At 40.0% G+C, this 16,999-nt stretch overlaps 1 protein-coding gene across 5 annotated transcripts in view; it reads left to right on the top strand.

Moving 5' to 3' along the window:
* LOC117952678 (fibrous sheath CABYR-binding protein-like) overlaps positions 1–16,999 on the top strand; it is a 24,246-nt gene that overhangs the window by 3,672 nt on the left and 3,575 nt on the right. Inside the window, exons 3-8 of one of the 5 annotated variants that reach the window (XM_034885171.1) lie at positions 489–594; positions 2,602–2,939; positions 3,012–3,654; positions 4,915–4,978; positions 5,688–5,812; positions 6,594–6,897. In XM_034885171.1, coding sequence (XP_034741062.1) covers positions 489–594; positions 2,602–2,939; positions 3,012–3,654; positions 4,915–4,978; positions 5,688–5,812; positions 6,594–6,625 — 1,308 coding nt within the window. In that variant the 3' untranslated portion in view covers positions 6,626–6,897. Of the gene's footprint in view, positions 1–488; positions 595–2,601; positions 2,940–3,011; positions 3,655–4,914; positions 4,979–5,687; positions 5,813–6,593; positions 6,898–9,857; positions 10,047–11,661; positions 11,774–14,374; positions 14,989–15,354; positions 15,683–16,999 lie in introns of those variants that run through there. The other 4 variants (XM_034885170.1, XM_034885169.1, XM_034885173.1 and 1 more) reach the window with 4 other exon arrangements.

Here is a 16,999-nt window from a genome sequence, read left to right as displayed (position 1 = left end):
TGATTGGCTGCTTAGAAATTAAGTGTTAACGAGCAGTTGGACAGGTGTACCTAATAAAGTGGCCGGTGAGTGTATTTCGGCCGCTAGAAAGAAGATCGTAGGATCTTTATTTGCCAAAATTGTAAATTTGGGTATTCAGGCTGTTGTCCTTGTCAAATTACCTTGTAGGTGGATCCATTTAGCATTTCTTTATATAAAAAGCCTGCATTATTCAACTTCACAGCGCTATTGTCTGAGTATTTCTGTGCTCCAGTAGTCAAACCTAAAATTCTTCTGGGCCCACAGTCATAGCAAGTATTGGTTACATTTGCGATTGCACATATACCCCACCGCCGTTTTATTGGAACATGGCTAGTCTGGGGAAAACTATAACTACTGTCTTGTGACGTCCTTAGCTTTTTTTTAAATGCTCAGTCACCGCTCCTTTTTGTTTATTAATTAAGGTAAAGAAATAACTGAATATAATGTCATATGTGTTTGTGTGTCAGTGTGTGCAGGCTGAGACCTGGAGTACTCTGAGTAGAGCACCTGCAGCTGTAGCCTACAGCTCAAAATCTGGTGGTTCCAAGAAGTCCTCAAAAAAGAACAACTCAGGTAGGTTTCAGAGTACAACTGCTGGAACTACATCTGGAACTACTGTCACACGTGGCACAGCCTTGAATAAAGTTTGATCCATTCAATTTAAATGTAGGGAAAACCTGTAGTTTGAAGTTATTTACCGTGACAGTACAAAAACCTTAGCCTTGGGCGACTGCACATTGCTGCCAATTGCCAATGCTTTTACTTTTTTTAGTAAACTTTTTTTTTTTATTATCTTTTTGCCTGTTGTGTTCGTATTTGCCCCTACTGACAGTTGATAGGCATTGTGTTGTCTGCATATGATACTGTATTAGGATCGTTCATTTGTCTCCGGTCGACGGCAGATGTCAGATCTTTGTGCAACAGGACAAGCAACAACTTTTATGCTTATTTTCTGAAATTAAGTTTGCTTTAATCAGGGCTATGTTAACATTTTAGCTGCTCCATCGCCACAATAACCAATGCATAGTTACAGAACTTCAATGCATACTTTTCCCCAAGAGAGCTCCTTTTTCTGTTGGTCTCTGTACAAATAATGAGGTACTGCAGAGCTCTACCTACCATGTTTTCTGCGTGCAGGGTTGTGCACCGGACCTTGACCACTGTACCATGACATTTTATGTTTAATAGAAAAACCATTTCAGCCCTATATCTGATTGTATGATTTCATTATCCAATATTTTTTTTTAAAGTTAAGAATAAAATAAGTTGCTATTGTGAATATCACGCAGAAACCATATAACAGATCAGAACAACGTCATTCAGTGTAAAGGTGGTTTTCACCTTTTGTCTTTGACATTACATAGGTTGGTACACCGCAGGGGTTAATGTGACAGGAAAGGTCAGAAGAGAGATTCAATCCCACACGGCTCATGTCATTGTAAAAACATGCAGCTGTTGCTTAGACATGGCTGCAGCGTAGGGGAGCAGTTTTGTAAATATGTCTGTTTAACATGCAGCTACCAGCTGCTTTTGCAGACTTTTAAATACAATAGTGTCAGATTTGCGAGGATGGGTTTGCTTGTTGTATGCTCAGGTGGTGGAAACCAATTGTTATCACAAGACCAAGCCAAGCTTAGTAGATTTAAGATTCAGCATTGGTCTGAGGAGACTGCTCAGTATTTTCTCTGCACATGAGACAAACGGGTATGTTCAAATGACTCTGTACGTAATTGAAAAGTCCTTCAACCAGTCAGACCAGCGATCCGGGTGACGTAGAAGGGAAACAAAAAGCTGCGTGGTTGCTTCTCTGTCGTCATCTTGTTAAACCCGCCAATAGCGGGCCAGGTACAAAAGCCAATTTGTGATTGGTTCCCACAAAATGGGTAACTGAAGCAGAAAAATTCAACGTGCAGGTTTCCAGACCTTGGCAGGGAGAAATCAAATCAACAGTGGAGTGGGTGGTGCGGGTTTTACCCAGTCTAATTGGTATTAGATAACGGAAACAAATCCTGTCAGTTCAGGCTCTATATTGATGAATAATTATACACTAGACGGTCTCTATTGTCTTAAATGTATTTAATTAGTAGTGCCAGGCAGTAATGATACACATGGGAAATACAGCATAATGTCAAATTAACAAAGAAATTAAACAGTGTAATTATACCCAAGGACACAAAAAAAAGGGCGTGGATCTTCTTTGCTATCTAGACTAAACTATGGAATCCTATGTCCATTTTTAGATTTCCTTCCACAGGTTTAGAAAATCATCACTTATTTATGTGTGTAGGACACTCAATACAAAGCTGTTTTGTTTAAGGTTACAATTGTTCTTTTCATTTAAGAGTCTTCATGAAATTTTTCGCTGTATCCCTGTGGTAACTCACAGGCTTGTGATATTATTCTGTTATAAATTTCTGTGTTTTCCTGTAAACTGGTACATATAAAACCTTCCAGCATTTGTACAAAAAGGATAGCATTTTGTTAAATGTGGGTTTATAGTGAAATTTAGCTCTTTAGCCATATACATATGTTTGAAGAAAATAATGCATTTTATCTGCTTGCCCTCCACCTTTGCCCTAGACAAAGACCAGGCCAAAACATATTTCGATATAGAGAAACTTGTCCAGCACAAGCCATATGAGTTTCCAAAGAAAGGCATGTCTCCAGCAGCCGCTGCAGCAGCAGCAGAAGCTGCAGCCAAACCAGCCGCTGGGGTAGAAGCTGCCACCCCCGCAATCAAAGAAGTCTCGCAATCTGCCTCAGCAGTTGAAGCCACACCTGTGGTGGAGGCTGTCACTGAAGCTGTGGTTGAAGCTGTTGCAGAAGTCACACCTGTGGTTGAAGCTGTTGCAGAAGCTGCACCTGTGGTCGAAGCTGTTGCAGAAGCTGCACCTGTGGTCGAAGCTGTTGCAGAAGCTGCACCTGTGGTCGAAGCTGAGGCTGTCGCAGTAGTTGCACCCGTTGTTGAAACTGTCGCAGAAGTTGCACCCGTTGTTGAAGCTGTCGCAGAAGTTGCACCCGTTGTTGAAGCTGTTGCAGAAGCTGCCCCCGTTATTGAAGCTGTCGCAGAAGGTGCCCCCGTTGTTGAAGCTGTCGCAGAACCTGTCCCTGAAGCTGCACCTGTAGTTGAGGCTGTGCCTGAAGCTGCCCCCGTGGTTGAGGCTGTTGCAGAAGCTGTCCCCATTGTTGAGGCTGTTGTAGAAGCTGCACCTGAAGCTGCACCTGCGGTTGAGGCTGTTGCCGAAGCTGCAGCATCTATAGCTGAAGCTGCTGCTGCGGAAGCTCCTGCTGAACCCGCTGCCCCTGCAGCTGAAGCTGCCGCTGCAGTCAGTGATGCTCCTGCTGCCGAAGCCCCTGCTGCAGAAGCTACACCAGTTTTGGAAGTTGCCCCTGAAGTTGCCCCTGCTGAAGCCCCAGAGGCTGCTGCTTCTGAAGCTGCCCCTGTAGAAGCTGCTGCAGAGCCTGTAGAAGTTGAAGCTGCTCCCACTGAAGTGGCTGCTGAGGCCTTAGCTAAAGTTTTGGCCCCTGTGGAGAGCACCGAGGAGCTGGTGGACCCTGCTCCAGTCGTAGTTGAAGCTGCGGGAGAGGACCTGCAGGCGGACATCCCAGCTGAACCAGTTGAACCAATTGAGGGTACACACCACAAAATCCTCCCCCACAATCCTTCTCTTTTCCTCTGTGGACCCTGCAGTCTACCAGCAGTCCTTTTGATCACCTTTTCTTTGAATTTACACTAGTTGTTTGTGATGAGCGTAAGGTTAAGCTGTAAAGATACTTGACATCACCAAGACACTTCTTTTTGTTCTATCATCGCGCAGGTTGTTCCTAATAGTCCCTAAATGATCCTTAATCCTAAACGATCCATTTTAGTCCATAACCACACAATAGTTTCCCTTCTTCATGTCACATTACACCCTGCCCCATGTGGCCAGTCATCTTTCACATAGCTGTAGTTCAACTCATTGCTAATGTGTTTGTGCTTCTTTCTGCAACCATCTTTCAGCATGGTTTATTTCTGTTCAACTTTTTTAAAGTTTTAGTCTTTCACTTACCTCACTCACTAATGTTCTTGACACCTTCCACGGATTTTTCCTTTTTATTTCTGACCAAATAACAGATTCTTTCTTTGGTTTAAAGAATCCATCCTTCTTTCCTAAGATGTTCCAACATGATAGAAAGTATTTTTCTACCATGTTTTATGTTGTGTTTTTTATGAAGCTGTTCTGGTTGTTTTTCTATTGGTGTTGGATAAAAACTGAAAGATAATGTTAAAGGTATTGTTTCCACTTGTAAAGGAGCAGGTTGCATCTGTCACTTTATTTATTTATGTTTTTAACTCTATCTTCTCTCCTCCTTTTCTTGTGCTCCTTAACACTTTTCACACTTATTTGGGCATCGGTAAAAGTAAAATGTAATCACCCTTTTCATTTGGGATCACATTGTTTAGGTGTCTTTTGTTTATGGATAATGTGTAAATGTAAACCTTCTTTCAAGGTAAAAGCACTTGATGAGGTCATCCGCTGGTTGCTGTGTGTGTGTGTGTGTGGAGCGAGTCCAAGTTTCTTTGGTTTTTTTGTTTGACTACTAGACTGTATTAGTAGCATTGGCAACCTAAACCCTCCAGCAGTGCTATAAATATGTTTCCTAGCATGACCTATCACAGCAACCTTTTAACCTGTCAACTGACCTGACCTCTCACACGTTCATGTCTATCTGTCTATCGTCCCGGGTGCTGTGCATGAGTCTCACAGTTAACAGTGGATTGGTTGTTATTTATTTGTTCTAACCAAATGAGCAGATGCTGTTCAAATGCATTATCCTAGTTTAGGAGTTTATGTCTTTTAAAGGGAAATTTATTGGAGTTTTTTTCTTTTTTTTTCTTGTGACTCTCAGCTCAAATGGACCCAATTCAGAAGCTCTTCTTTGACTCCATACGCGAGTACTCCACAAAAAGCCAGTAAGTCTCAGTACCTCCACCAAGCACGGTGGAATTTCATCCCAGTTTGGTTGTTGCTGTTACTCTGTCATTGGCTTAGCTGTGTGTTCAAACAAACACAGGTTTAGTGTACAATGGAAGTTACGTCACGCTTGACAGAGTTTTGGTTGCACTCTGGAGGCCTGCTTATGTGTCCTGGGTCACGTTAAGGAGCGCCTACTCAACTGTTAGCGGATCTATGATAGAATCGCGACTAGACAATAATTACTACACTCTTTTGACTGGGATTTATCATTTACAAACAAGCAATGTGTCTACACGACAGGGTTACAAAACTGTATGATCATCCAGTCTCGATCACCTCCATCTGTGCTGGAAAACTCTCCTATACGGCTGGCAACTCCAGCCGGTGTACAAACATAACGTCAACACATAAATCACTCTTACAGCTGTAAAAAGGATTTTAGTCTGGAAAGCAAGCATGAGAAATTAGGTGCAAGTTTCCCCTTTGCTAAGACGTGTAAACAACTTATATACTAAACTAAAATAAATGAAACCTTCTATTTCGAAAGGTTCTCCTTGTGGGGGTTCCATTAAAACGTACTGAAAAGTCTGAATGTGCTGATTTGAACAGACGGTTCAACTGAGACTGTCCTGTCAATAAAATGCATTTAATTTGTGCGGAAATGAAAGGGAGCTTTGCTGATCACTGCTTGTTGTCCCCCTGTAGGGCTTCTGGGGGGCTAGTGGATGCAGGTGCAGAGTATGAAAAGGCCTTGGCAGAGGAGGTAGCAAAGCTTCAGAGACTCTATGGTGGTGGAGACTTCACATCTTTTCCAGAGTTCAAATTTACAGGTGAGTTAAGTTAATCAACTATTGGTCAACCATTAAGAATAGACTATGAAGGGCAGTTCTCTGACTGGTATAGTTCTTGCTGTTAACAGCTCTTTTTTTAGACTAAAGGATTGTGAACCCAACAGAAACAACTAAATATATTTTATTGATCAATGTTTACCTACAGTAATCTGCTTAATCTGTTTGCGAAGTCTCAGCACTAAGGCCACAGCATTATTCTTTTCGGTAATTTCTAAAACAGCACAGATGGATATCACACATGCGCAGTAGCTAGGTAAGGACTACTAGCCAGTCAGAAGCGGAGTATGAGGTTGTGCTATGCTAGCAGCTAAGCAAGCATTATAACATGTGTTACAAAATTACGAGCGTTTGTCTCTAAAGTAAAGGCGGGACCACAACAGAGCTGTTTGGGGCAGTCTGTGAACAGTGTTTTCTGTGGGATTTGGGTTTTTACACTTTGTAAACTTATAACATGCACAAAAAAGATACATTACACGATAACGGAAAGGGCAAAAAGCCAAAAATCATAAAAAAAGTACTTTAATTTCTAATAGGTAGACTTCCAGGAAATGTACTTCATGCTCGAAGGAGGTTAACCCCTTTTGATTTGAATCCTGTTATGGAGTTTCACTGGTAACTCTGTCAGGTCTTGTTGTCTGGATGCTTTAATCAAGAGTCGCAAACTGTTAAACCTGAATATCCAGGATATAGACCAGGAAATGTAATTGGGCGTACATATTCAAACATGCACTGAGTTAATATCTCTACTTTGTGTTTTCAGAGCCCAAGTTGGATGAAGTTTCCCAGAAGTGAACCTCAGCACTTTGCCGTTAACCTTTTTCTAACGCCGCCTTTTCCCTGTACGTCTGTGTCTGCTTAATGTCAAAGTAACAACAAACAATTGTCTCTAGCTTTGTATGTGAGAGTAGAGCTCTTTCAGTAGCTGGATATTTAAAGGCAATGGAAGCTAAAGCATTAGATGTACATTTTGGTAGACAAAGTGAACTTAGAGCTGTAAAATAAGCTTTGTGCACATTGATCCATGGATAAGCTGAATGTGAATAAAAACAATAAATTCCAGTTCATATATTGTATGCATGGCTCTTTCTGTTACTGTCAGGGAAGGCATAGTCCCACATTACCAGACCTATCTCCGCAGAGCTGTGAAGGAAGGTCTGGCACACAGCATTCTGGGGTAGGAGGAAAACGTGCCAGGCGCACGCAGGGTGTCTCCATAAATTAACCTCAAGAATTAGTTTTTGTGGAACATGTAAGTAGGGAGGCAAACTCTAGAATAAAAGTTGCTGAAAAAAATTATAAGTGTGTGTGTGTGTGTGTGTGTGTATATATATATATATATATATATATATATGTATATATGTATATATGTGTGTGTGTGTATGTGGGACGTCAATGTTAGAATAGAATTTTTTTATGTTGATTATCACTCCATCAGCAGTTGATATTTTATTTACACAGACTGATACTATTAAACCTATATTACACTTCAATTTTAATAAAGTAGGTCAAGTAAATAACATGTTGAAATGAGTTTAGTGCTTTATTTATCAGACTTTCAAAGGCTATGACATGCTGTTCCAGTAAGTGGGCATAAAGGTATAATACACACACACAAACAAAAAAAAACAGCGGACAGCACCCGTGGTTCGAACTCCTGACCCGGAGGTCGGTGGAATTAGAAATCAACCATTTGAATTGAAGTAACCGCTGAGCTAAGCCGCTGTCGTAAGCACAGCAGACATGTAGACCTAATAAAGCTGAGAATGAGGAAGTAGGCCTACACAGGCTACAACAATCCAAACATAACCCGTGAGTTGATAGATTTATAAAATGTATAAGTTATAAAATGTTTCTATGTTATACGGTCTTCTAATAATCAATTCCTGTTTACAGGCCTGCTTGTAACTTGATTACTTTCAACACAAGACGCTACTTGCAACAAAAGCAAATGATATATTTTAAGATTGTGTATGTCGGGTAAAATGGGTGGTCAAAGTGAATTAAGTGCGCCATCTAGCGAATTTAACGATTTATAGCATACAACAGGGAGAAGGAGAAGAACCCTCTCTAAACCTGTACTGTATATTAAAATGTAATATGCAATATTAATAATGATAACACCCTTCTTTATGAAAAAGTGGATACGTTGACAAAATGAAAGACATTGAGATAAACATAAATATGAAGGGAAAAGTAGGTAGCATAAAACAAAGGGATACATCTCTATTATTTACTTAACTATTTGAGTTCACTGCTTAATTTATCAGGCTTTCCAATGCCATGTCAAATGATTCCAGGACGTGAGCATAAGGTACACCTATTGGGGGGTATGGTGAGAAAACAGCGGACAGCGCCCGTGGTTCGAACTCCTGACCCAGAGGCCGGTGGAGCTACGTATCATGTTGATTGGAAGTAACCACTGAGCTAAGCCGCTGCCGAGTTTGCAGGAGACATGTATATCTAATAAAGCCGAGAATGAGGACGTATAGTCAGTTACCGTTTTAGAGGATCTTAGTAGGCCAACAGTTGAACAGGAAACCGGTAGGCTAAAGTGTAGGCTACAACAATACAAATAAAACTCGCGAGTTGATATTTTAAGATGTAGCCTATAATTATTTTCAATATAGACTAAGCTACATGCAACACAATTAGCAAATTATTTATTTTAAGATGGTATGTCGGATAATAGCCTACTGCGCTCATTGTGGGTGATTCAATTGAATTAAGTACGCCATTTGGCGAATTTAACGATTTGTAGCATACAACCGGAAATAGCTACCATAGACAGTTAAAGAAGCTACAAGTGGGAAGGGAAAAGTGATGTTAGGGAGCAGAAAACAAAGGGACATCTTTACTCTTTACAATGCTAAGTGGGCAAGAGAGAAAATAGGAGGGAACAGGTTGCCAAAAATGAAGGAAGTTCATTTCAGAGCCATTTAAGGAGAATTATCCATGTAATGGCTTATTGAGAGTGAGGTTAAATATAGTCACATTTTATCATAGCTATTAAATCTCTTTCATCTTTCTATAGTTGTAATTTTGAAACTTTTCTGGGAAGGTATCCATGAGGGGTTTGTTAAAGCACATTATATCTGTTTTTGAGTCTATTGTGTGGTAAAGTTTATATTTACAATTATATATTTTTTTATTATAAGTAGCCTATGATAATTCCCAAATGTTTTGTTAAATGTGTTGCTTTTAAAAACTACTTCAGATATGTTTATAGTCTTTCAAACTGGTGGGAAAAAAACTATTGAGCCTTGTTGATTTACTTGATTATATAGGCCAATCAAAGATCATCAGGGACCCGCTTTACTGTATAAAATTAAGTTGCATAATAAATCTTCTTAGAGTAGTCTTATTTAATTTTGTAGCACTTGAAAAAAATACTGACGTGCTTTTGAAATAGTATTGTAAAAGTTGACATATTCCAGTCTGTGATCATCCATCAACATACATTCCTTTAATTTGGTTGCAATAATTCCTAATTTCTGCTTTTCTAACTCAAACATTAGGTACAATTTCCAATAAATGAGGTTTATTGACCATAAATTCCGAAAAATAAGTGTAAAACTGAAGTTAATAAGTTAGTGTTAAGTAGTGTTGAAAACGTCAAAAAAGTGACAAACATTGAAAACAAGCATCATAACATAAGTGTTGTAAAAAAAAGATACAAACACGTAAGAAATAGTTAAAAACATCAATAAAAAGCCTCAACAAAAGTATTGATTTTCAATTTTGATAGGACAACAACACAAGGGTTAAATCACTCCCTTAAAACCCCCAAATGGACACATGGGCAATAATAAATCCATGATTTAAAACGACAGGGGAGAGCACCCGGGATTTGAACTCGCAACTCAGAGAGCCAGATGTCTCTATTGAGTAGGCTAGATGTAACCCCTGAGCTAAACCTCTATTCCTGTTACATATGCCAAAACAACTATATGAAGTTCCAAAGTAGCACACATTGTTGTATATGTTCATTTAGTTTTTATATGATTTCTATTCAGTGTTGCCACTGGCAGATTATTAATGTAAGGGACATCCATTATCATGTACAGTCATTAAACTGACAGAAACCTTTGGTTTGGTTTATACCAGTATTTGTGGAACCGTTGTGTTTACCTCCCAGTTTCCAGCCGGAGCATAGCACTGTGAACACAAAATGGCGACCTCCTTGCTACGTTTAGGGCGACTGGGTTCCCTCAAGGTAATAGTAATTGAATTGTCTTCCAAAGGTTTAATTACGCTGTTTGTATACCACACCGTTAAAGAGATCAGTGACAGTTTGTTGGAGACAGTGGAGGTGAAATACTTCACTCTATTCGGCTGTCTCCTTCGTACTGACCCCGAGAAGTGTTCTATGGATCCCCGCACCGACAACTGGCATAGATAGGAGTTTTTTAACCTTAGGCACATCTGTCGTAACGTTACCTCTGAGTTACTAGCTACATTTTTTAACCTAGGGCTGGGCAATATAGCAATATTATATAGATATCATATCGATATCGTGATATTAGACTAGATATTGTCTTAGATTTTTGAAACTTAAGTGTTTAGTGTTGTCTTTTCCTGGCTTTACATTAAGTGATGTCCTTTTCCATTACCAGACTGTTCTAGCTCTTCTATTCTTTTTTTGGCCTTTATCCAATTTGTCATTATGTCTACATTACTGAAGATTATTTCTTTTAAATATCATTGTAAAGATATTTTGTTAAACCACCCATTATCAACCCTATAATATTGCCACAATATCGTCATTGAGGTATTAGGACAACAATATCGCGATATTTGATTTTCTCCATATCGCTTGGCCTTAATTTAACCATAGCTATTTTATTATAACCATTTCAACATAACACATTATCAATTTAATGTGCAAACTAACTTAACGTTGCATGACGAAAACAAATGTCAAAACACCAAACACTAAATTTAGCATGTACATATTTTCTTTTCATTTAATTTAGTTTTGTTTATGTCACTGAATTAGTAACTTTAAGTTGTTTTGCTATTTTATGGCAGTGTGCAATAATTCTATCTGGTGATATAATACATTGGTAGTTTGTAAATGTCCTAGAAAACAGTTAATGGTTAAAATAACCAGTCAGAAATGTCTGTTTTTGGCCAATCCTGCAAGTTCAATACCTAACAAATACAGTTACTTAAAGACATTCTTCACCAGCTAATATGTAATAACTTTATAAATTACATTCATACTCCTTTTGGAGCAATAACTTGTTGTCATCCAATAAAGGAAGATATATTAACCTGATATAATATATAATATACCTGGATATAAGCAAACATGTAATGTTGACAGCAAAAGTCCATATACTATAGGCTATCATTCAAACATCTGTGCCACAAAAGCATTCAATATTGCTTTTAATTTAACTGGAATTGCAAAAGAAGAACAACATTAAAAAAAGAGCCCCAGTAAAATACTCTGGCTGTTGATGAAACCACACAGCTAACACATGGAACCACCACATTAATGTATACTTTATACTTTAATGTATACTTTATACTTTATTAGTCCCAGTCTCATTACATGACTCCTACACCTATTAAATAGGATCCCCTCAAAAACAAGATGATACATCACAATGCGTTTATCCTAATTATAAAAAAATTTGAACACAAAATAAAAACCTCAGTATGGTGATGTAGAATGATCTCAGGGCAACATTATATGAGTTGACTTCAACGTAAGGGAAATGGGACAAAATCCACAGTCTGTTTTTGTGACATTTTTCATGTTGAATGCGGTTGCCTGTGTACGGTTGGCACTCATACCGAAAGTGGTCTGTGCTCTTCTGCAGTGTCTCCAGTTGGAGAGCTGGGGCGTCCTGAGGAGTCGCTCGGCTGCTTTGTTCTGCACTCAGGCTGAAGAACCTGCAAAGCCAGCAAAAAAGACAAAGGCTGCAGGCAAAAGTAAGGCCATTTGATTCTTTTCACGTCATAAAGTTTAATATTTAGGTTTCAAGTTTTGTTGAATGGGTGCTATTGTGTATATGTTTTGCATCATTTTTTTCATTTTACATACTATAGGTGTATGTCTTGTTTATGATTTCTGATTTAAATTGTAACTAATGTTTTCTTCCAGTACATCAAATGTACCTTAATTTAAGTTCTAAAGTGTGCTTTCTCTGCAAGTAATCCATTCTATCCCCAATAATTTCCCCCAGAAAAGTTGTTTAGTGTCTATTTTTCACTGAAGCCTGGCTGGGGCCAGTTTCAGACTGATGGCAGCCGTAATGTAGAGTGATAATGTACAAAATCGCGAAACTGTGAATTTAAAATGCAATTTGACAGATTCCACAGGGCCCTGCATACAGTGGGGCTTGAAAGTTTGGGTACCCCAGGTACAAGCTTGTATTCATGTGCATAAAGAAACCAAGAAAAGATGGAAAAATCTCCAAAAGGCATCAAATGACAGATTAGACATTCGTTTAATATGTCAAAAAAAGTTAGATTTTATTTCCATCATTTACGCTTTCAAAATAACAGAAAACAAAAATATGGCGTCTGCAAAAGTTTGGACACCCTGCAGAGTTTATAGCATGAACCCCCCCCCCTTGTGGAAAGCTGAGACCTGACAGTTTCATGGATTGATCTCAATCCTTGTCTGGAAAGACCAGGTGATGTCAATCTTAAGGTTTTAAATGCCCAGACTCATCTGACCTTGCCCCAACAATCAGCACCATGGCTTCTTCTAAGCTGTTGTCCAAAAAAAATGAAAATAGTTGATGTTCACAAAGCAGGAGAAGGCTATAAGAAGATAAAAAAGTGTTTTTAAGATGCCAACATCCTCTGTTCGGAATGTAATTAAGAAATGGTTGTCATCAGCAACAGTGGAAGTTAAAGCAAGATCTGGAAGACCAAGAAAAATATCAGACAGAACAGCTCGCAGGATTGTGAGAAAAGCAAGTCCAAACCCACGTTAGACTGCACAATCCATCCAGAAAGACCTGGAGACACTGGAGTACATAATTCCACTATAAAGAGATACTTGTACAATCATGGTCTTCATGGAAGAGTCATCAGAAGAAAACCTCTTCTACACAAAAATCTGCGATTGAAGTCTGCAAATGAACAAATAGACAAGCCGGATGTATTGTGGGAACAAGTTCTGTGGACCAATGGGGTCAAAGTAGAACATTTTGGACGGAATGAACAAAGGTACGTTTGAAGGAGAAAGGGCACAGAATGTAATGAAAATAACCTCTGTCCACCTGTTAAGCATGGGGGGAGGGGGGATCAATCATGCTTTGGGGTTGTATTGCAGCCAGTGGCATAGGGAACATTTCACGAGTAGAAGAAAAAATGCATTCAATAAATGTTAGCAAATTTTGGGCGCTAACTTGATGGCATCTGTGAAAAAGCTGAAGTTAAAGAGAGGGTGGCTTCTACAACTGGATAATGATGTTAAACACACCTCAAAATCCACATCAAGAAGCGTAAACTGAAGGTTTTGCCATGGCCTTCACAATCTCCTGACCTCAACATAATTGAAAATCTATGGATAGACCTTAAAAGAGCAGTGGGTGACAGACAGCCCAGAAATCTCAAAGAACTAGAAGACTTTTGGACGGAAGAGTGGGGGAAGATACCTCAAACTAAAATTAAAGATTCTTGGCTGGCTACAAGAAGCGTTTCCAAGCTGTGAGACTCGCCGGTGGTGGGGGGTTGGGTGGGGTACAAGGTACTGCAGGGTGCCCAAACTTTTGCAGATGCCATTTTTTTTGTTTTCTGTTATTTTGAAAGTGTAAATGATGGAAATAAAATCTAACTTTTTGCGACATATTATACGAATGTCTAACCTCTCATTTGATGCCTTTTGGAGATTTTTCCATCTTTTCTTGGCTTGTTTATGCAATATGATAAATGAAATATGAAATATGAAAGATGATATCTCAGTTTCCAATCGAGCTGCCCCACTGTAACTGTAGTTTAAAAAATGACTTAAAAATACATTAAAAAAAGTATTTATTGTAAGTCTTACAATACACTGGGGAAACCCTGTAGTTTATGAATTTTTATAAATGAACATTGTGTTGCAGTTAACTCATTTTTCATCTTTTCTTTTTTCAAAATAGCCTCACACTACACAAGATCTTTCTGGGTGTATTAAAGGATACTAATTAATTTATCCATCGCCTTTTGTGAAAGATGATTTCCAGTTTTGTATAATACACTTTTCCCAGCAGTGTCTTTAAGTAATATAAGGAATCCCATTTGGACTACTGCATTGGAGTCCTGTCTGGGGTCCCCAGCAAAACATGAGACAGGTTCTAGTATGTCCAAAACTCTGCCTCCAGGGTCCTCCCCAAGATCTGACAGCACAATGTTCTATTAGTTATTAAACTGTACTAGTCTAGGTTTAGTGGAGATTAAAACAGTATAAGACATTTCAAGGATAATACATAATTTAACAACATTGTAATTTTCATGGGTTTTAGGGAAGTCGTGCCGCTTTATTGTAAGTGTTTATTATTATTTAACTACTTTTGTCCCGTTTACCATTTTCCTCAGCCGCAGAGGCTCCAGATGACAGAGCAACCTTGCTAGCCTACAAGACAGCAGTTGCCTTTCCAGTTAAACTTTCTGAGCCTGGAGCTTTCCCAACACGGTCTATAGGTGTAACTGAAGCAGTGGCCAGCCCCTCTGCCACTGCAGAAACAGTTGTAGCTGCAGCATCTGTCACTGCTGCCAGTGAACCAGCTGTTGCTGACCCAGATGTTGCTCAGGTTATGCCTGTCACCGCTCTGCCTGTAGTTGACGCAGCCCCCCTAGCTGTTGAGCCCCTGGTTGATGCGCGCAGTAAAACCTCCACACCAGACGACACTCCAGTAATAGCCTCCGCCACGGAGGATGCAGTCCCAGCCGCCGCAGGCTCCGCTGAGCCTGGTGATCCAGCAGCTGACGGATCATCCTCCTCATCTTCCAGCGATTCAGACTCAGACTCAGACTCAGACTCAGACTCTGAGGACGAGAAGACACAAGTGAAGACTGAAACCAAGACCTCCCCACCAGAGGTGTTGGAATCCACTGTGGAAGAAGTCCAAGAGGTTGCGTCAGAAGTGAAACAAGACACCAATAAAGCTAAGAAGGAAGTTCCACCAGAACCTGAAGTTATTCCCACTTGTGCTGCAGCGCCCACAGAAGCAGTTCAAGCCATTTTCAAGGCTGCCAGTGTTAGCTCTGAGGAGTTAGTAGACCCCGCTCCTGAGATCGTCACTGCCACCAAAGACACCGTGACCAGCACAGAAGTTCCGGATGCAGCTGTGGTGGAACCTGCTCCAGAAGTAATAAAAGAAGTTGCATCTCCTGCCATCGCTGATGTGCAAGTAGAAACTCCAGCTGAAGTTATGATCGAGGCTGAACAAGAAAAACTCCCAGCCAATGCTCCAGTAGAAACCACAGAGCCTGTCTTTGCCCAAGTCCTTGTAGAAGCTGCCAAAGACCCGTCAGAAACTACTGAAGCTGCCCCTGTAGAAGCTGCAGATCCTGTAGAAGCTGCCCCCACAGACATGGCTGCTGAGGCTGCAGCTGAAGTTTTGGCCCCTGTGGAGAGCACCAAGGAGCTGGTGGACCCTGCTCCAGTTGTATCTGAAGCGTCCACCACTGAAGTGGATGCTGAGGCTGCAGCTTCTGAAGCTGCCCCTGTAGAGGCTGCTGCAGATCCTGTAGGAGATGCCCCCAATGAAGTGGCTGCTGAGGCTGCAGCTGAAGTTTTGGCCCCTGTGGGGAGCACAGAGGACCTGGTGGACCCTGCTCCAGTCGTAGCCAAAGCTGCAGGAGAGGAGCTACAGGCGGAGTCCCCAGTTGAACCATCTGAGGGTACACACTTCACCACAATCTTCCTCAAATCTCTACCTCTCCCTTTCCTATTTGTGGATATTTGAGCCCCTACAGATGACCAGACATTTTTTTCTATCTTTTGCATAACAGTCTGTGAACTGTTAGTTAACCAGGTGTCAACACCCTCAAATACAGTAGTTGCTGTAGCTGTCACAGCTTTTAATATCATCCCTGGATTATTTTAAATATTCTTATGTTTAGCTTCTGTTCCATCACTATGACATTTAACATCCCATTGCCTTGATTTTTAGTTTGTTTTGCGTGAGTTAGATGTAGTGTACATGACCTTTAACCAGGGAGTTTTGCCGTATTTAATTTCCCCAACCATTTTCTGCATGTTGTCTATTTCTTGAACATTTCTTGCTTCATTGCTTGCATCCTGCTAATTGAAGTTTTACTTTGACCCTGCCTTACAGATCTTATTGCTGGCAATGTTCAATCAAGGAGATGTTGCTTGTTGCACACTGTGACACTAATTCTGCTCATGTTTCTGCCTTCTTCCCCACTTTTAGGGACTCGGGAATCTGCCACCTGTCTTTGTTTTAAGCCCCCCCACACTTCGCTTTTACACAGTTACTAAATCCGTCTTTAGTTCTGTCATATTTTCCTCTTTTTAATATCTGGCACACTTTGACTCATTGTCGGTCATAATGTCTCTGTTTGTATGAAATATGGGTCACAGGGTTTAATAATAAGGTTACAGGTAATAAATAATGCCATTGTTTGGATTCATTGTGCCAGGTAATGTTATCGCTAACAGTAACGTTAAAGTGCACTTGGCCGTACTGTTACATTGAAGATGTGTTTAAAGGCCTCCTGTCCCTGACAGGAGCTGGATGAGTAGAAGTTGAGAGTGGTTGGAGTTAGAGGAAGTATTTCAGGAAGCAGTATTATCGAGATGTTTTGAAAAAAATCCTTAGATCATAGTCATAATATGAGTATTGCAGTGAGGCAAAAAATTATTTGATCCCCTGCTGATTTTGTACATTTGCCCACTGACAAAGAAATGATCAGTTTATCATTTTAATGGTAGAATTATTTGAACAGTGAGAGACAGAATAACAACAAAAGAATCCAGAAAAACGTGTGTCAAAAATGTTACAAATTGATTTGCATTATAATGAGGGAAATGAGTATTTGACCCCCTTTCAATCAGAAAGATTTCGGACTCCCAGGTGTGTTTCTTACAGGTAACGATCTGAGATTAGGAGCACACTCTTTTTTTTCCAACATTATCTTTATTGGTTTTTCCAACAATGTTTCCAACAATACACAAGGCACAAGTGTGCTCCCACA

This window comes from Etheostoma cragini, chromosome 11 (genome assembly GCF_013103735.1).
Source record: "Etheostoma cragini isolate CJK2018 chromosome 11, CSU_Ecrag_1.0, whole genome shotgun sequence".
NCBI lineage: Eukaryota > Metazoa > Chordata > Actinopteri > Perciformes > Percidae > Etheostoma > Etheostoma cragini.
Note: the sequence above shows the minus strand (reverse complement) of the source record. Positions and strands in the feature narration are given on the sequence as shown.